The 12,912-nt window shown below is 53.1% G+C and overlaps 1 protein-coding gene across 3 annotated transcripts in view; it reads right to left on the minus strand.

Moving 5' to 3' along the window:
- The window catches only part of NLGN3 (neuroligin 3), a 43,016-nt gene that overhangs the window by 16,348 nt on the left and 13,756 nt on the right, over positions 1-12,912 (minus strand). For 2 of the 3 annotated variants that reach the window (XM_071757400.1, XM_071757401.1), the window contains exon 2: positions 7,044-7,773. In XM_071757400.1, coding sequence (XP_071613501.1) covers positions 7,044-7,521 — 478 coding nt within the window. In that variant the 5' untranslated portion in view covers positions 7,522-7,773. Of the gene's footprint in view, positions 1-5,881; positions 5,942-7,043; positions 7,774-12,912 lie in introns of all 3 variants that reach the window. The other variant, XM_071757399.1, reaches the window with a different exon arrangement.

The following is a 12,912-nucleotide window of genomic DNA, read 5'->3' on the forward strand; positions in this document are numbered from 1 at the left end:
CTGCATCCCAGCCCCAGCTTTCCCCCTCCTTGCTGTGTCCCTCCCATGTGCTCTCTCCCCAGCCCACCCACCAGCTCCACACTCAGCTGGGTGTGTGCAGCTGCAAGATCAACCTACTGCATCTTCTTTAGGAAGAGCTGCAAGCCCAGAAAACACTTCAGTGAGGAAGAGCTCATGCAGTGTTTGCTAAACAGTGCTATATGTCAGTCTCCTTGGAGGGATGTTCTCAGGGATGAGGATTTTTCTCTAATGAAGACCACAGGTAGTTAGCCCTCATCCACACCATGCTTCAGAGCTGGGAAGGCTCCCACAGGGAGCTGGAGATCCCTTTCCACTGCTGAGGGCCCTGGTGCTTATTAAACCCCAAACTGGGCTGCATCCCTCCAGCACAATCTTCTTCAGACAACAAAGCTCTCCAGGCAGACAGGGATGGGAGAACTGGCTATGACAAGCTGTCAAGATTTAAAAGAGGGCAATGGACAAGATCATTGTGATCTGAGCAACTGTCCCGGCTGAGCAGGGAGAGATCTGTCTGGAGAACACTGTCCCAGAGCTTAGGAATGGCTGAGACAAGCCTCAAGTAACCTGATCTTGAAGCACTGAAGAAGGGATGATGAAGAGCAAAGCTGGGAAGCTAGCAAAGCAGAGTCACAGTGATTTGGGCCAGGGGAAAGGGGAAAAGACACATGTGAATACCAAATGCAAAGCACAAGCCTTCCTGGATGGCATGAAAGTGCCAATGTGGCTGTGGTTACAGTGAACACAGGCTGCTCTTACCAAGTGGGCTTTCTGTTTCTTGTTCACCATGTACCTACACGTTCATTGCCATGATGACCCATGGATGACCCACAGCTTGTGAGTGTAATTACAGCTTCACTTCCCTCACTGATCCCTTGCATTTTCTTCCATTACCTCCCTAAATCTGTTATTGCCATGGTCAGGGACACCCACCCCAAGAGATCTTCCTTTGCACTGGCAAAGGCCACCATGCAGAGTCCTGCAGAACCTACCCCCACAGGGATGATTTTAAGCTTGCGGATTCACAGATGGAAAATCCAAAAGGACTCCTGGCTTTTACTCTCCTTACCCATCAAAAATTCACTCTACTAACCTAGTGTGACTGCCTGTTGTGCTGCTTCACATTAAGCTGACTGCAAAGTGACACTGTTCAAGCTGATAGGAGGGATGCACATGCTCTTAACTGAAAGCTCTATGAAGATTTAAGCTCAAGTTCCATAAAAGATATAATCACTTTCCCTGAAACAGGGGCCTCCGTGCCAGATTTATTAAGTATATTAAGTAAACCATGCTAACAGCACTGACACCAGTACAAACAGAGATAAAGGAGAGTGTGGAGCCTCAGTCCCTGGAGCCTTTGTGCTCAGCATGGTGTGGATCTAAGAGCAGGAGCCTGAGCTGACACATTTCCAGATCCAAATATCTGCTCAGGATGGCCATGGGCAGTCCCAGCAACCCCTCCTCAGTGCAAGCTTCCTGGGGCACCCACTCCCATGCAGAAGCCCCAGTGCTGTCACCATGTCTGATGGCCATGGGCACCCAGAGGCACACATGCTGGTGGCCACTCCATCTCAGGTGCTTCCCTGGGGGTGACAAGGAACAGGACTGGGACCAATGACAGCTGTTGAACCTGCTGCTGTGCAATCCTACACAGGGCAGAGGGGAGGAGTAGGGGGTGTAGGTCAGTTCCCCTGGGACCTGTGTCAGGTGGCCCCACCATCCACCAGTCCTTGCTCCAGGACTGCAGTGCACCTTGGTGCTGCCCTGCCCCTCCCTGTCCTGGAGTGATGCAGAGGAATTACCTCCATTCTTGAGTGGACTCCATAAAAGCACTGCATCTTCCCACACTCTGCTGCCTCTGCCAGCACAAACACCTAACCCTCACCCTTGCAAATTGCTCCCTAGAGCAGAAGCAGAGCTCCCAGACAGCTCTGCAAAGCAGCAGGCTTCACAGGAGGCTGGTGAGAAGCCTTCCACCAAGAGAAGACTGCAGAAGTCACGCAGCCATAGGGAAGCCTCAGCCAGCACTTGGACAAGTTTGCTTCTCAGAGAGCAGCAGAGGGGCCCCAACAGAGCATCCAAAGTGCATCCCGAGTGAAGGAGCTGCTGGGAGCTCCAGCCACCCTCGCACAGCAGAGTAGAACTCTACACAGGCCCAGCCAGAGGCATTAGGCAGTCAGTAAAAACTGGTGAGGCCTTTCATGGGCAGGGCAGTCACACTTCTCCCTTCCAAAAATTATATCCACTTCTTTGCATCCTGCAGCAAGACCTGTCCACGCTGGTGGTGAAACAAAGGGGAAAACATCCAAGCACCTGTCACAGCCAAGCACATGGTGGAAGTGTTGGCAGCACAAAGCAAAAGGCAGAGCTGCATTTTGCACACAAGTACTGTATCTTGGGTATGTACATGCTATTTGGGTGGGCAATGTTATTTTCAGAGCAAAACCTGAGACTGTCAGCTTCCCTGGAACTGTGCATGGCTCTCAAAGCACCACTGTCCTGACATACTCACAGAGAAGGGACGAATGTGCATGGAGGAGACTGGCATGTACGAAATTTCCACATAGGAAATTACTGTGGGCAACTGTGCAGGTAAACAGGAACATTCTTCTGTTGTCCCAGCAATAGATTCTTATAAGTTTTCAGTCCTTTGGCTTTTATGAAATACATTGTGCTCAGGGGTATGGACTCCATGAGTCAGCAAAGCCTCGTAAGGGCAGAGGGAATGTCCCCCACCAGCTCACCACAAGGTGACCTGCTGAGCCACTTGGATCCTCACAAATCCATGGGACCAGATGGGATCCACCCCAGGGTGATGAGGGAGCTGGGGAAGAGCTCTCCAAGCCACTCTCTACCATTTACCAACAGTCCTGGCTCAATGGGGACATCCCAGATGATTGGAAGTTGGCGAATGTCATGCCAATCCACAAAAAGGGCTGGAAGGAGGACCCAGGAAACCCCAGGCCTGTCAGCCTGACCTCAGTGCCTGGCAGGGTTATGGAGCAGATCATCCTGGGAGCAATCACACAGCACCTACAGCATGGACAGGGGATCAGACCCAGCCAGCATGGGGTTAGGAAGGGCAGGTCCTGTCTGACCAACCTGATCCTTTTATCATCAGGTGACCCGCGTGGTGGATGAGAGGAAGGCTGTGGATGGAGTCTGTCTGGGCTGCAGCAAAGCCTCTGACACCGTCTCCCACAGCATTCTCCTGGAAAAGCTGTCAGCCCAGGGCTCAGCCAGGAGCTCTCTGCGCTGGGTTAGGAACTGCTGGAGGCCACCAGAGAGGGGTGCTGAACGGTGCTGATCCAGTTGGTGGCCGTGGTGTCCCCCAGGGATCAGTGCTGGGCCTAGTTCTGTTTAGTATCTTCAATTGATGATTTAGATGAGGGGATTGAGTCCACCATTAGCAAATTTGCAGATGACACCAAGCTGGGGGGGAGTGTGGATCAGCCGGAAGGCAGGAGGGCTCTGCAGAGGGACCTGGACAGACTGGAGAGTTGGGCTGATCCCAACGGGATGAGGTTCAACATTCCAAGTGCCGGGTCCTGCACTTTGGCCACAACAACCCCATGGGGAGCTCCAGGCTGGGCACAGAGTGGCAGAAAGGGACCTGGGAGTCTGGATTGCCAGGAAGCTGAAGAGGAGCCAGCAGTGTGCCCAGGTGGCCAAGAAGGCCAATGGCATCCTGGCCTGGATCAGGAACAGTGTGGCCCACAGGTCCAGGGAAGGGATTCTGCCCCTGTGCTCAGTGCTGGTGAGGCCACAGCTTGAGTCCTGTGTCCAAGCCCCTCAGTTCAGGAAGGAGATTGAGGTGCTGGAGCAGGTCCAGAGAAGAGGAAGGAGGCTGTGAAGGGATCCAGCAAAAGTCCTGTGAGGAAGGGCTGAGGGAGCTGGGGGTGTTCAGTCTGGAGAAGAGAAAGCTCTGGGGAGACCTCATCACTCTCTACAACTCCCTGAAAGGAGGTTGGAGCCAAGGGGGGGGGCAGTTTCTTCTCCCAGGCAGCTATCAGTAAGACAAGAGCTCTGCCAGGGGAGGTTTAGGTTAGATATTAGGGAGAAATTCTTTACAGAGAGGGTAATCAGGCATTGGAATGGGCTGCCCACGGAGGTGGTGGATTCTCTGTCCCTGGAGGTTTTTAAGAGACTGAATGTGGCACTCAGTGCCATGGTCTGGGAACCACGGTGGTGTTGGATCAAGGGTTGAGCTTGATGATCTCAGAGGTCCTTTCCAACCTGGCTGATTCTGTGATTCTGTGACCAGATGCAACTGCAGAAGGGCTGCTAATAAACCCTGACCATGATCAAAGCCAGGGGGAAGGGAAATCAAGGACACCAGTGTGTCCAAGGTGTTTTGCCATGCCTTACATCGTCCTCCTTCTCCAGCCATAACCCAGACCCTGCTTCCCTGGCCCCAGACGTAGGGCTAGGGGCAGTGGGGGACCACCAGCCCTGGCAGTCGGTGTGAAATCTGGGAAAGGAAATGCTTTGAAGTGGCTGGTGGTTGCTGGCACAGCCAGCTCCGGAGGCAGCGTGCAGAGACTCCCTAATACACAAGCCTTTTCACGGGCAGCCTTGGCTCTCAAAGAGATGGCATGTGAATAGCCAAGACAGCAACAGGAAAAGCAAAGCAAAGAAACCCAGAAACAGAACTTGGGCAAATGGCTGGATGGAAAGTGCTCCCCAAATCTCCAAGCCCAGCTGTGCTGGCCCCACTAATCCCAACGGTGCGTGGAGTTAGAGACTGGGATGCAGGGACCCTGCTATCACAAGATGCTTAGGACTGTAGCCCCTGATTGCCAGACACTCCCTCCTTGCACTGAGCCTTTCAGAAGAGATTGGCTGCCCAACCAACTGCACAATCAACTTTGGGATGCACAGAATAGCCTGGGCTCTCCCTGTCTGCAAAGGGGCCAGGCAGCAGGATAGGCAAAGCATCATATCCAACAAGAGGCCAAGACAGGTCCCATTTCTTTGTCACCATTCCTTGGTCTGCAGCACTGGTGCTGGCCAGGAACACGAGATCACTTTGGGGCAAGGGGGCCAGTTCAGAAGGAAGAGCCCTGTGTGGTCCTGGGGATGGAGGCAAGGCAAAGCAGAAATGTGTCTGAACTGGAGGTGCTCTGCTGACTGCAGGACAGCTGGGGCTCAGGGAGGATGCTGTGCCAAGGGGTGGAGTGCAGATCCTCACTGTCAGGCCTTGCAGAGGCATAGGGTGTGAGCAGCAGGGAGAATCCTTGGCAGGACCGTGGGCTGGGGCAGCATGGCTGTGTTTACACAGCCATGAGAGGTTTTATGCTTTTTATGCAAAAGCTTTGGATGCAAAATGACTGGGATGGAATAAGGAAAGAGCTCATCTGGGATGAGCTGCAGTCTCCCATCACACAGGTGCTTCCCTGGCTGAGTCTGTACATCCCCAACAGGGTATGCACCCCTAAGGGATGGGTCCATTTAAGTGCTACCCAACCTCAGAGGCTCCCTCTCAAACCCAAGGGCTGGGAGGCTGCTGGTGTCAGTATGATGAAGACAGGAGCTTGGGCTCAGCCTGGGAAAAGCTGTTCTGAAACACCTGGAGCAACATGAGCATCCTCCTCTGACCTGACCCCAGACCTGTGCACCCAGCTGGCTCCAGTCCTGGCTTACCAGGCTGGGAAGCAGAGGTGGCCAGAGCGTCCTGGGGCCCCTCCAAGAGGCAAGTGGGGGCTGAGAGGGTGGGCTGCTCAAAGGGCCTGCAGTCTGGGTGCCAGCAGAGAGAGGTGCTGGAGGAGCATGCCATGGGCCAGGGGCTGGCCAGACACCCTCTCACTTTTTCACTCTCTCGCTTTCCTCTCTGTGCCTCTCTGCCGGTCGGCTTGCTACATACCTCCTTTCCTACATATTTTCTTGTTGGGCTTTCGGGTGCATTCCTTGGAAATCCGTTTTACTGTAAAATGAATAAAAGACTACAAAATAACAGGAGGCTCCATTGGCAGGAGTGGGCATGCAATCACAACCACACTGCCACCCTCCCACCACCCCTGGGACCGCGGGAAGTGGGGAGGAACTGTCGCTGTGGGAGGAAAACTCTGGGCCAGCTGTGCTGGATGGGAAGGAAGGCACAGTGCATCTTGTGGCCAAGGGCCTCAAGGGCAAAGGCGTTGAGCCAACTGGCCTGGGAGATGACACCAGTCCACCAGGCCGCTTCACCACATGCAGCAGGCTTGCTGCAGGTCCCTTCCAGCACACTGAATATCCCCTGGGGCTCCCGTTGCAGTAAGGCTGGGGTGGGTATGTGGGCAGATGTTGCCTCCTCTGCCTTTTACTTACAGTTTAGGTGAGATCCTACAAAGGAAAAGGTTAGACAAGGAGGCACCCAGTGCCACTCAGCCTCACCCCAACGGGACCATGCCCCATGGGTTCCCAGCACCGCAGACTCATTGCTCTGCCACTGTCCCCTCCAGGGGACAGGTAAGCAGTCAAGCAACATGCCTATTGGTGCCCCAAACCTCCCACCCACAGTGTCCACAAAAGGGCTCCATGGTTCCTTCCCTGCTGGAGCATCTCCCCTGGGAGAGGCAGAGAGTGTTCCTCCCAGCTGCAGCCACAGCCCCCACCCACAACTAGCGAATGGGCCTGGGGAAGGTGGGAAAGGGGGAAGGAAGGACAAACTCCAACCAAGATAGAACCTGGCACTCGGCATCTGGGGAGCACAAACCAACTTGTCACTCTGTGGATCTGCAGTCAGAAAGTCGGATTCAGATTTAGCAACAGAAGAGATGCCATGATGATGCCATGGAGGTGGAAATGGGGGAAGGGGGCTGGGAGGTGTAGAGGAGCAGCAGCACACAAGACAAAGATGGCAGCTGAGGGCAAGAGGGTGAGCTGCACAGCCAGAGAAAGCTTTCCACAGACAGACAGACAGCATGCTGCAGGGTCTACAACTACATGCTTTAAACACAACACCCAGGTGAGACCAACCACTACAGGAGAGGGGCAGAGTGCTCCCCCCACCATGCCCTCCTGTGAGCACCTCGGCAGGGACTCACCATCCTCTGTAGGGATGTAGATGTTGAGGTACAGACAGTCCTCATTGGGGTCCTGGATGTATGTGGCCACAATATCCAAATTTGAGGTAAACCAGATTGGCAGCATGATCTCAGGAACAGCGTTGTGGATATTCTGGGGGCAGACTGGCGAGAAGTGGGTAGCATTCCTGATGCCTGACCAAGATGGTGGTGGCTCAGGGGGCATGAACCTCTTCTCCCCAATGGGGGGGGCAGCATAAGGCACCCCTAGGTACTGGTCCACAGGCCCCAGGATCTCGCTGGGCAATGGCACACGCACCCCTCGTAACTTCCCATAGTGTGTGTTGACAGTCGGTGAGTAGACCTGGCCCTCCATCTGCACAACCACCGAGGTGAAGCTCAGGACCCAGAAGGTGAGACGCAGGTCCCAGCCAGCCACCAGTTCAGGCACTTGGAGAACAGGGGACAAAAGAGGACGTCTCCAGAGTATCAGCCACATCGTCCAGGAAGAGAAGCATCAACATCCAGGCCTGAAGCTCAGGGCATCCCCATCGTGCCAAGCCTCCAATTTATCCACCGGGAACAGATGGAGCCAGAGGGCTGGGAGTCAGGAGCGTGAAGCCCAGACACACCTTCTGCTGGGTGAGTCAGGAGCACAGACACAGGGAGATGTGCCACCACTCCTCACAGCCTGCCAGCTGCCCACTGCTGTCTGCCTGCCAATGTCCCGGCCCGGAGGTGACTGCTGGTACTGTGGAGAGATGGAGGGAATTAACAGCAGGCTTGTTCTGAGAAGAGTCAAAGAGCTGCAGCACAGGAGTAAGGATCCCTGGATGGACACTCCCACCAGTGTGTGATTGTCTCATGTTCCATGCTGCAGGAGGGTATCAGCAGACAATTATGAGTGCCAAAATAAGCAGGAGAATGCCACTTCCCTGGCACCATCTCTCCGCACAAAAAACCTGTTGGACTGCTGTTCCCCAGCACTGCCCCTACACAAGACCCTGCTGGCATCTCTCCCCTCCTGGCTGAGCCAGAACCACCCGTGCTCCTCACCTCAAGCATCACTCCCCTGCCTGGATGCCACCTCCCACCCCATGTACCCACAAATTAGACCCATGTGTCCCACCCAGGCACCCATCTTGCCCATCCTCATGCTCTCCAGCCATCTTTCTCCCTCCACACGCTGCTGGCCGAAGCATCGAGGCCCCAGGCACAGCCCAGGTGCTGGGCAGGCAGGATGGGAACAGCCAGAGTGTTTCTGGGCAGTCCCTGTGCTGGCACCGCAACATCCCGGCCACCCGAGCAAGGGGCACAGGGCTGCTCCCACGTCCCCACACCGGCCTGTGGCAGGGCAGGGAGCAGACACGGGTGGGAGGGGAGGGAAGAGGAAGGGTGGGAGCTGCAGGCAGACAGAGCGGGCAGCAGCTGCAGAGGGACCTGCGGATGTATGTCAGCGAGCAGAGCTCCTGCGCCAGGAAGCCCTTGCTGGAGGCTGCGTGGATTTTCAGTGCTCTGCCCCTCCCCGCACCTCCTGCCGCATTCAGGCTTTATGTAAGTGCCCCACCTCCTCCCTCCCCCCCGCACCGCTGTTCCCGGGAGACCGGGGCAGGGGAAGCGGCAGAGGCTCTGCACCCGTCCGGTGTTCGCTTCTCGCTCCGGCCGGGCAAGGGCAGCGTCAGCCGGGGGCCGGCTTCACACCTCATCAGGCGGCTTTGCAGCTGGATCCTCACTAAAGGGCACTGCTTAGCGGCGGGTCAGAGGATCTCGTCCTGTCTGAGCCACATGTCCTTACCCTGAGAGAGACAGCAGTGGTGGCAGGGCACCTCTATTTTGCCCCAGAGTGTCCTTACATATCCACCTGGTAAATCTCTCTCAAGCTTAGAGGGGAGCAAAGTTGCCTTGGAGTTACTGGAGCACAAAATACGGGCTGTATGTACATGGGAAGATGTGGCTCTGGTGGAGGCTTTTCTGGGCAGTGATTCCACGAATGGAAAGCACCTCATACAACGAGGAAAATCAGCAGAAAAAATCCCAATAAAAATACCCACAGAGGGCATCTCAAATCTGCACTGCCTATGTGCAGGCAATTAACTGTTAGCCATTAAGGAAATGGGCCTGTGCTGTGCCTGCCCTCTTGGTATACCCAGGGAACACAGCAGTCTCAGAAATCAGGGTATCACAGGCATAATAAGAAACGTTCAGCCCAGAAAATCATGTTACTGTATCCAGCCTGCCCAAGCAGTGAGGCCTCACAGGCTGGACATGCAGGCACCTTTCCAGAATCCAAGTGGGACCACAGTTAATACCAGACCAGGAAGGTAGTAAAAATACTGGCATCAGTAAAAATACTGACACAGCCACACCTACTGCACCATCCATGGCACAGGGATAACCTGAGAGCTGAGCTATCATGACCAGCTTTGATCCTGCTCTACCCCTGACCCCCATCACTTTTGTGCCATCATTCACCTCCTCCTGCATCACCAGGCAGTGACAGAAACACACCGAGCAGGAGCACAACACTGCTGCATTAATCCCCAGACAGTTGCCAAAGCCTAAGAAACAAAAGGTGTATTGAGGGACAGAAATACAGCTGAGGCACCCAGAGACCCCAGGCTCTGCTCTGCCCCACCACTGCTGGAACTGCCTCTAGCACAGTGCTTCAGCTGCCCTGCTCAGTCCCCAACTCTGGAAGAAAGCCATCCTTCACCTTGCAGCAACACTCCTTCAGCAGAGAACTGGCCTTTGCCAAGCAATGGCATCCCAGGGGAGGAATGACAGCCCAGGATCCTCGAAAGCTTTGTTCCCAAGTGGCATTTCAAGGATGCTTCAGCCCACTATTCTTCCCAGTGTTGCTGGAAGGCAAATCACCCAGTGCAAATCTTCAGCTAACATGGGTTAGGATAAAGCCAAATTATTAATGACTGTCATATCTGATTTATATAATGGTGCCCACAACTCCCCACAGAACCATTTCAACTGACCCCCCATCATCTTCCCTCTGCAGCAACACCACAATCCTGCCAGCAGTGGTTTACAGCTGATCCCCCAGCTCAAAAGCACCCTCAGGGCTGTGGCTGCATGCTGTCATGGGCATTGCTGCTCCACCAACTCCTCCAGCCAAGTGATTTCATGACACCTTGCAGCTGCAGCCTGAAGCTGGCTGGCTGGCCTGTATACACCAAATTAAAGCTGAATTCCCTACCCATTTCATGTCCTTGGAGCTGTCTCACACCCAGCATAACCACTCTGTCCTGACACAATGAGGAATCCTGTTTTACAAAACACAGATGAAAAACAGCTTCTTGCTACAGCTCCTCAAATTATGTTATAATTTGGGTTCCTGTCTAATCCTCACCCATGATTCTTTTAATAGCTTTTAAAACCATGGAAATCTGAAGAAAAAATATATAAGATAGAATTAAAATTCCAAGTATGCATCCTTAACTTAAATAAAATGATGTTACAGGACTTGCAACTATCACCACTTTTGAGTTTTATAAAGCATCAGGCACAGAGGTGAGTTACATTAGCAACAGCCAAACATGTCTGGAGATAGAGATGCACAGTCAAAACCCAGCAGCCCCAGTGATGCCCTGAAATGCCATTATGCCTAACACTCAAACTCAGATCACAGTTGTTTAACACTTGTAATTCCACATTTGGTTCTATAATTTTTTAAATACTTTTCCTCTCTATATGCCCATGTGCCTGCAGCACAGAATAAAGGCACCCAAATAATCTCAATGACTTGTGCCTAAACCTTCCTACGTTTGGATTGTTTTGAGTTACAAACCCAAAAAAACAATGCATACCCAAAGTCTGCAATCCCTGGTCTTCAGATGCCTCATTTGGGATTATTAGAACACCCCTGTAGCAGACCTTATACCTTCATATTGCTGTTCTGTGCTCTGTTTTCTGCTGTAACTTCATGTTAACATAACATTTAGGATGGGAATTTAGCCTTAATTTAACATTGACAGACTGCCATTAAAAGCCAAGCTCAACCCTCTTCACCAGGGCTTGTTGTACGTGCTTTGTCTTGCTGCCTTCTGCCCCAGCAGCTTGCCCTTGGTCTTTCAAAGCATGCAAAATAACTGGGAGATCTGAGAAAGGACACTTCATTCAGAGAAGCAATTCCCCTTGCATCTCACAGGAGGTGGCAGCTACACTTCCCCAGTTTTGCCACCTACAGTGCTCCAGTTCTTCCCTCCAGCATCGAAGCCAAACACATCCATCAGCAAAGATGGCTGCTGCCTCCCTGTAGCCTTGTGCCAGGGGGAGCCATGCCTGCCAACTGGAAGGGAAACCAGACCAGGCTGGACTGATACAGCCAAACTGGGAATGTTCAGACAAGCATGCAGTGAGGAGCCGGGAGAATAAAGACACCGCAGGCATCCCAGGTCACCCAGACCACTGGTGGGGCAAGCAGAGGAAGTGAGGCTGCAAGCTCTTAGGGATGTTATTCATTTGCTTTGGAAAACAAATGCTCTATCAGTATTTCCAGTGCCAGACGGCTCCCTATTCAACAAAGAGATGCTCTCCATGGAAACCTGGGCAGACAGGATCCTCTAGAAGCCTCTCTTGTGGATACACAGGCATCTCAACACCAACTAGATGAGCTGGATCCACACCTTCCCTGGCAGGGAGCTAAGATGAGAGCAGGCAGCCTGCCCTCATATCAGACCCTTCACTGGGATCCAGCCTCCTGTCCCCGAGCACTCAAGCTGACCCAGCCTCAGGCTCATCATGTTGATGCTGGGGTTCTACGTCCCTTGTGGTTCAGAGCCAGGACAATTTGGGACCACCTGGCTGGCACAGATGATTTCTTCCCAATGGCAAATAGACAGGATGTCCTGTTGCATCCTCCAGCCACACTGCCTTCTGCAGTTCTTCTCACCATCTACTGTCAATGTATCACAGTGAGAGGGAGCTGGGGCCAGCCCACACACCCCATCACAGACATGCACCTGGCAGTCAGCATGAGAAACCTCTGGCTCCTCTTCATTAGAGTGAACAAGCTCCAAACCCTTCCACCAGCCTATGCTCTGGGACCTAAAACAAACAGCTCTCAGGCAGCAGCACCTCTCACATGTACTCCCCACCCTGTCAGGTGCTCTCCTCTGCTGGGCAGCAACCCTGACTCTCATGAACCCCTGGTTGTCTCCCACCTGGCCTGCAACACTGCACAAACCCCATTGGAGCTGCAGCACAACCAACTGGATTGATGTGCTTGTGTCTGTGTGTCCCAACAGCTCCTGAAGAGCATCCCTCTACCAGCAGGTGTCAGCTCACACCCTCTGATGCTTGTGGCCTGGGTCAAAGTTGGTGGTTATGTGCTACAGATTTTGACCAGTGGATCTTTCTGACCCATACCAGGTTACCCCTCCATGCCACAGGCAGATCTTTCCCAGTCTGACAGCACTGGGGAAGCAATTCCTGGACTTCAGTCCCATCACAGAGCTGATGCACAATAAATGGTCACCAGTGGCTCACACACTGAAAGTAGGGTTTCACACAAGTAGGGTTTCAGAAAGGCCTCCTCTAGTGCTGCTACTGCTCCACTTCTCCATGACTGCCCTAAATGACAGAACAAAGTATATTTTAAAATCTGCACATGAAATCTAGCACTTTGGAGGCCAGGCCAGGAATCTGACATGCTCCCAACAGACTGGTGAAAGAGCTGAGAGGTGATGGGCAGCACAGTAAGTCATTGGGAGGTAAAAAAAACCTGCACAAACAGACAACAGAAGAAAAGGCCAGTGTTTCTGCCAGATGGGTTGTAAGGGCTACAGGGAAGTATAAAATGAATGTGAACCAGCATGCCATTGCCACAAAAAAAAAAAAACAAAAACAAAAACAAACAAACAAAAAAAAAAACACAAAA

Source organism: Heliangelus exortis, chromosome 14 (assembly GCF_036169615.1).
Source record: "Heliangelus exortis chromosome 14, bHelExo1.hap1, whole genome shotgun sequence".
NCBI lineage: Eukaryota > Metazoa > Chordata > Aves > Apodiformes > Trochilidae > Heliangelus > Heliangelus exortis.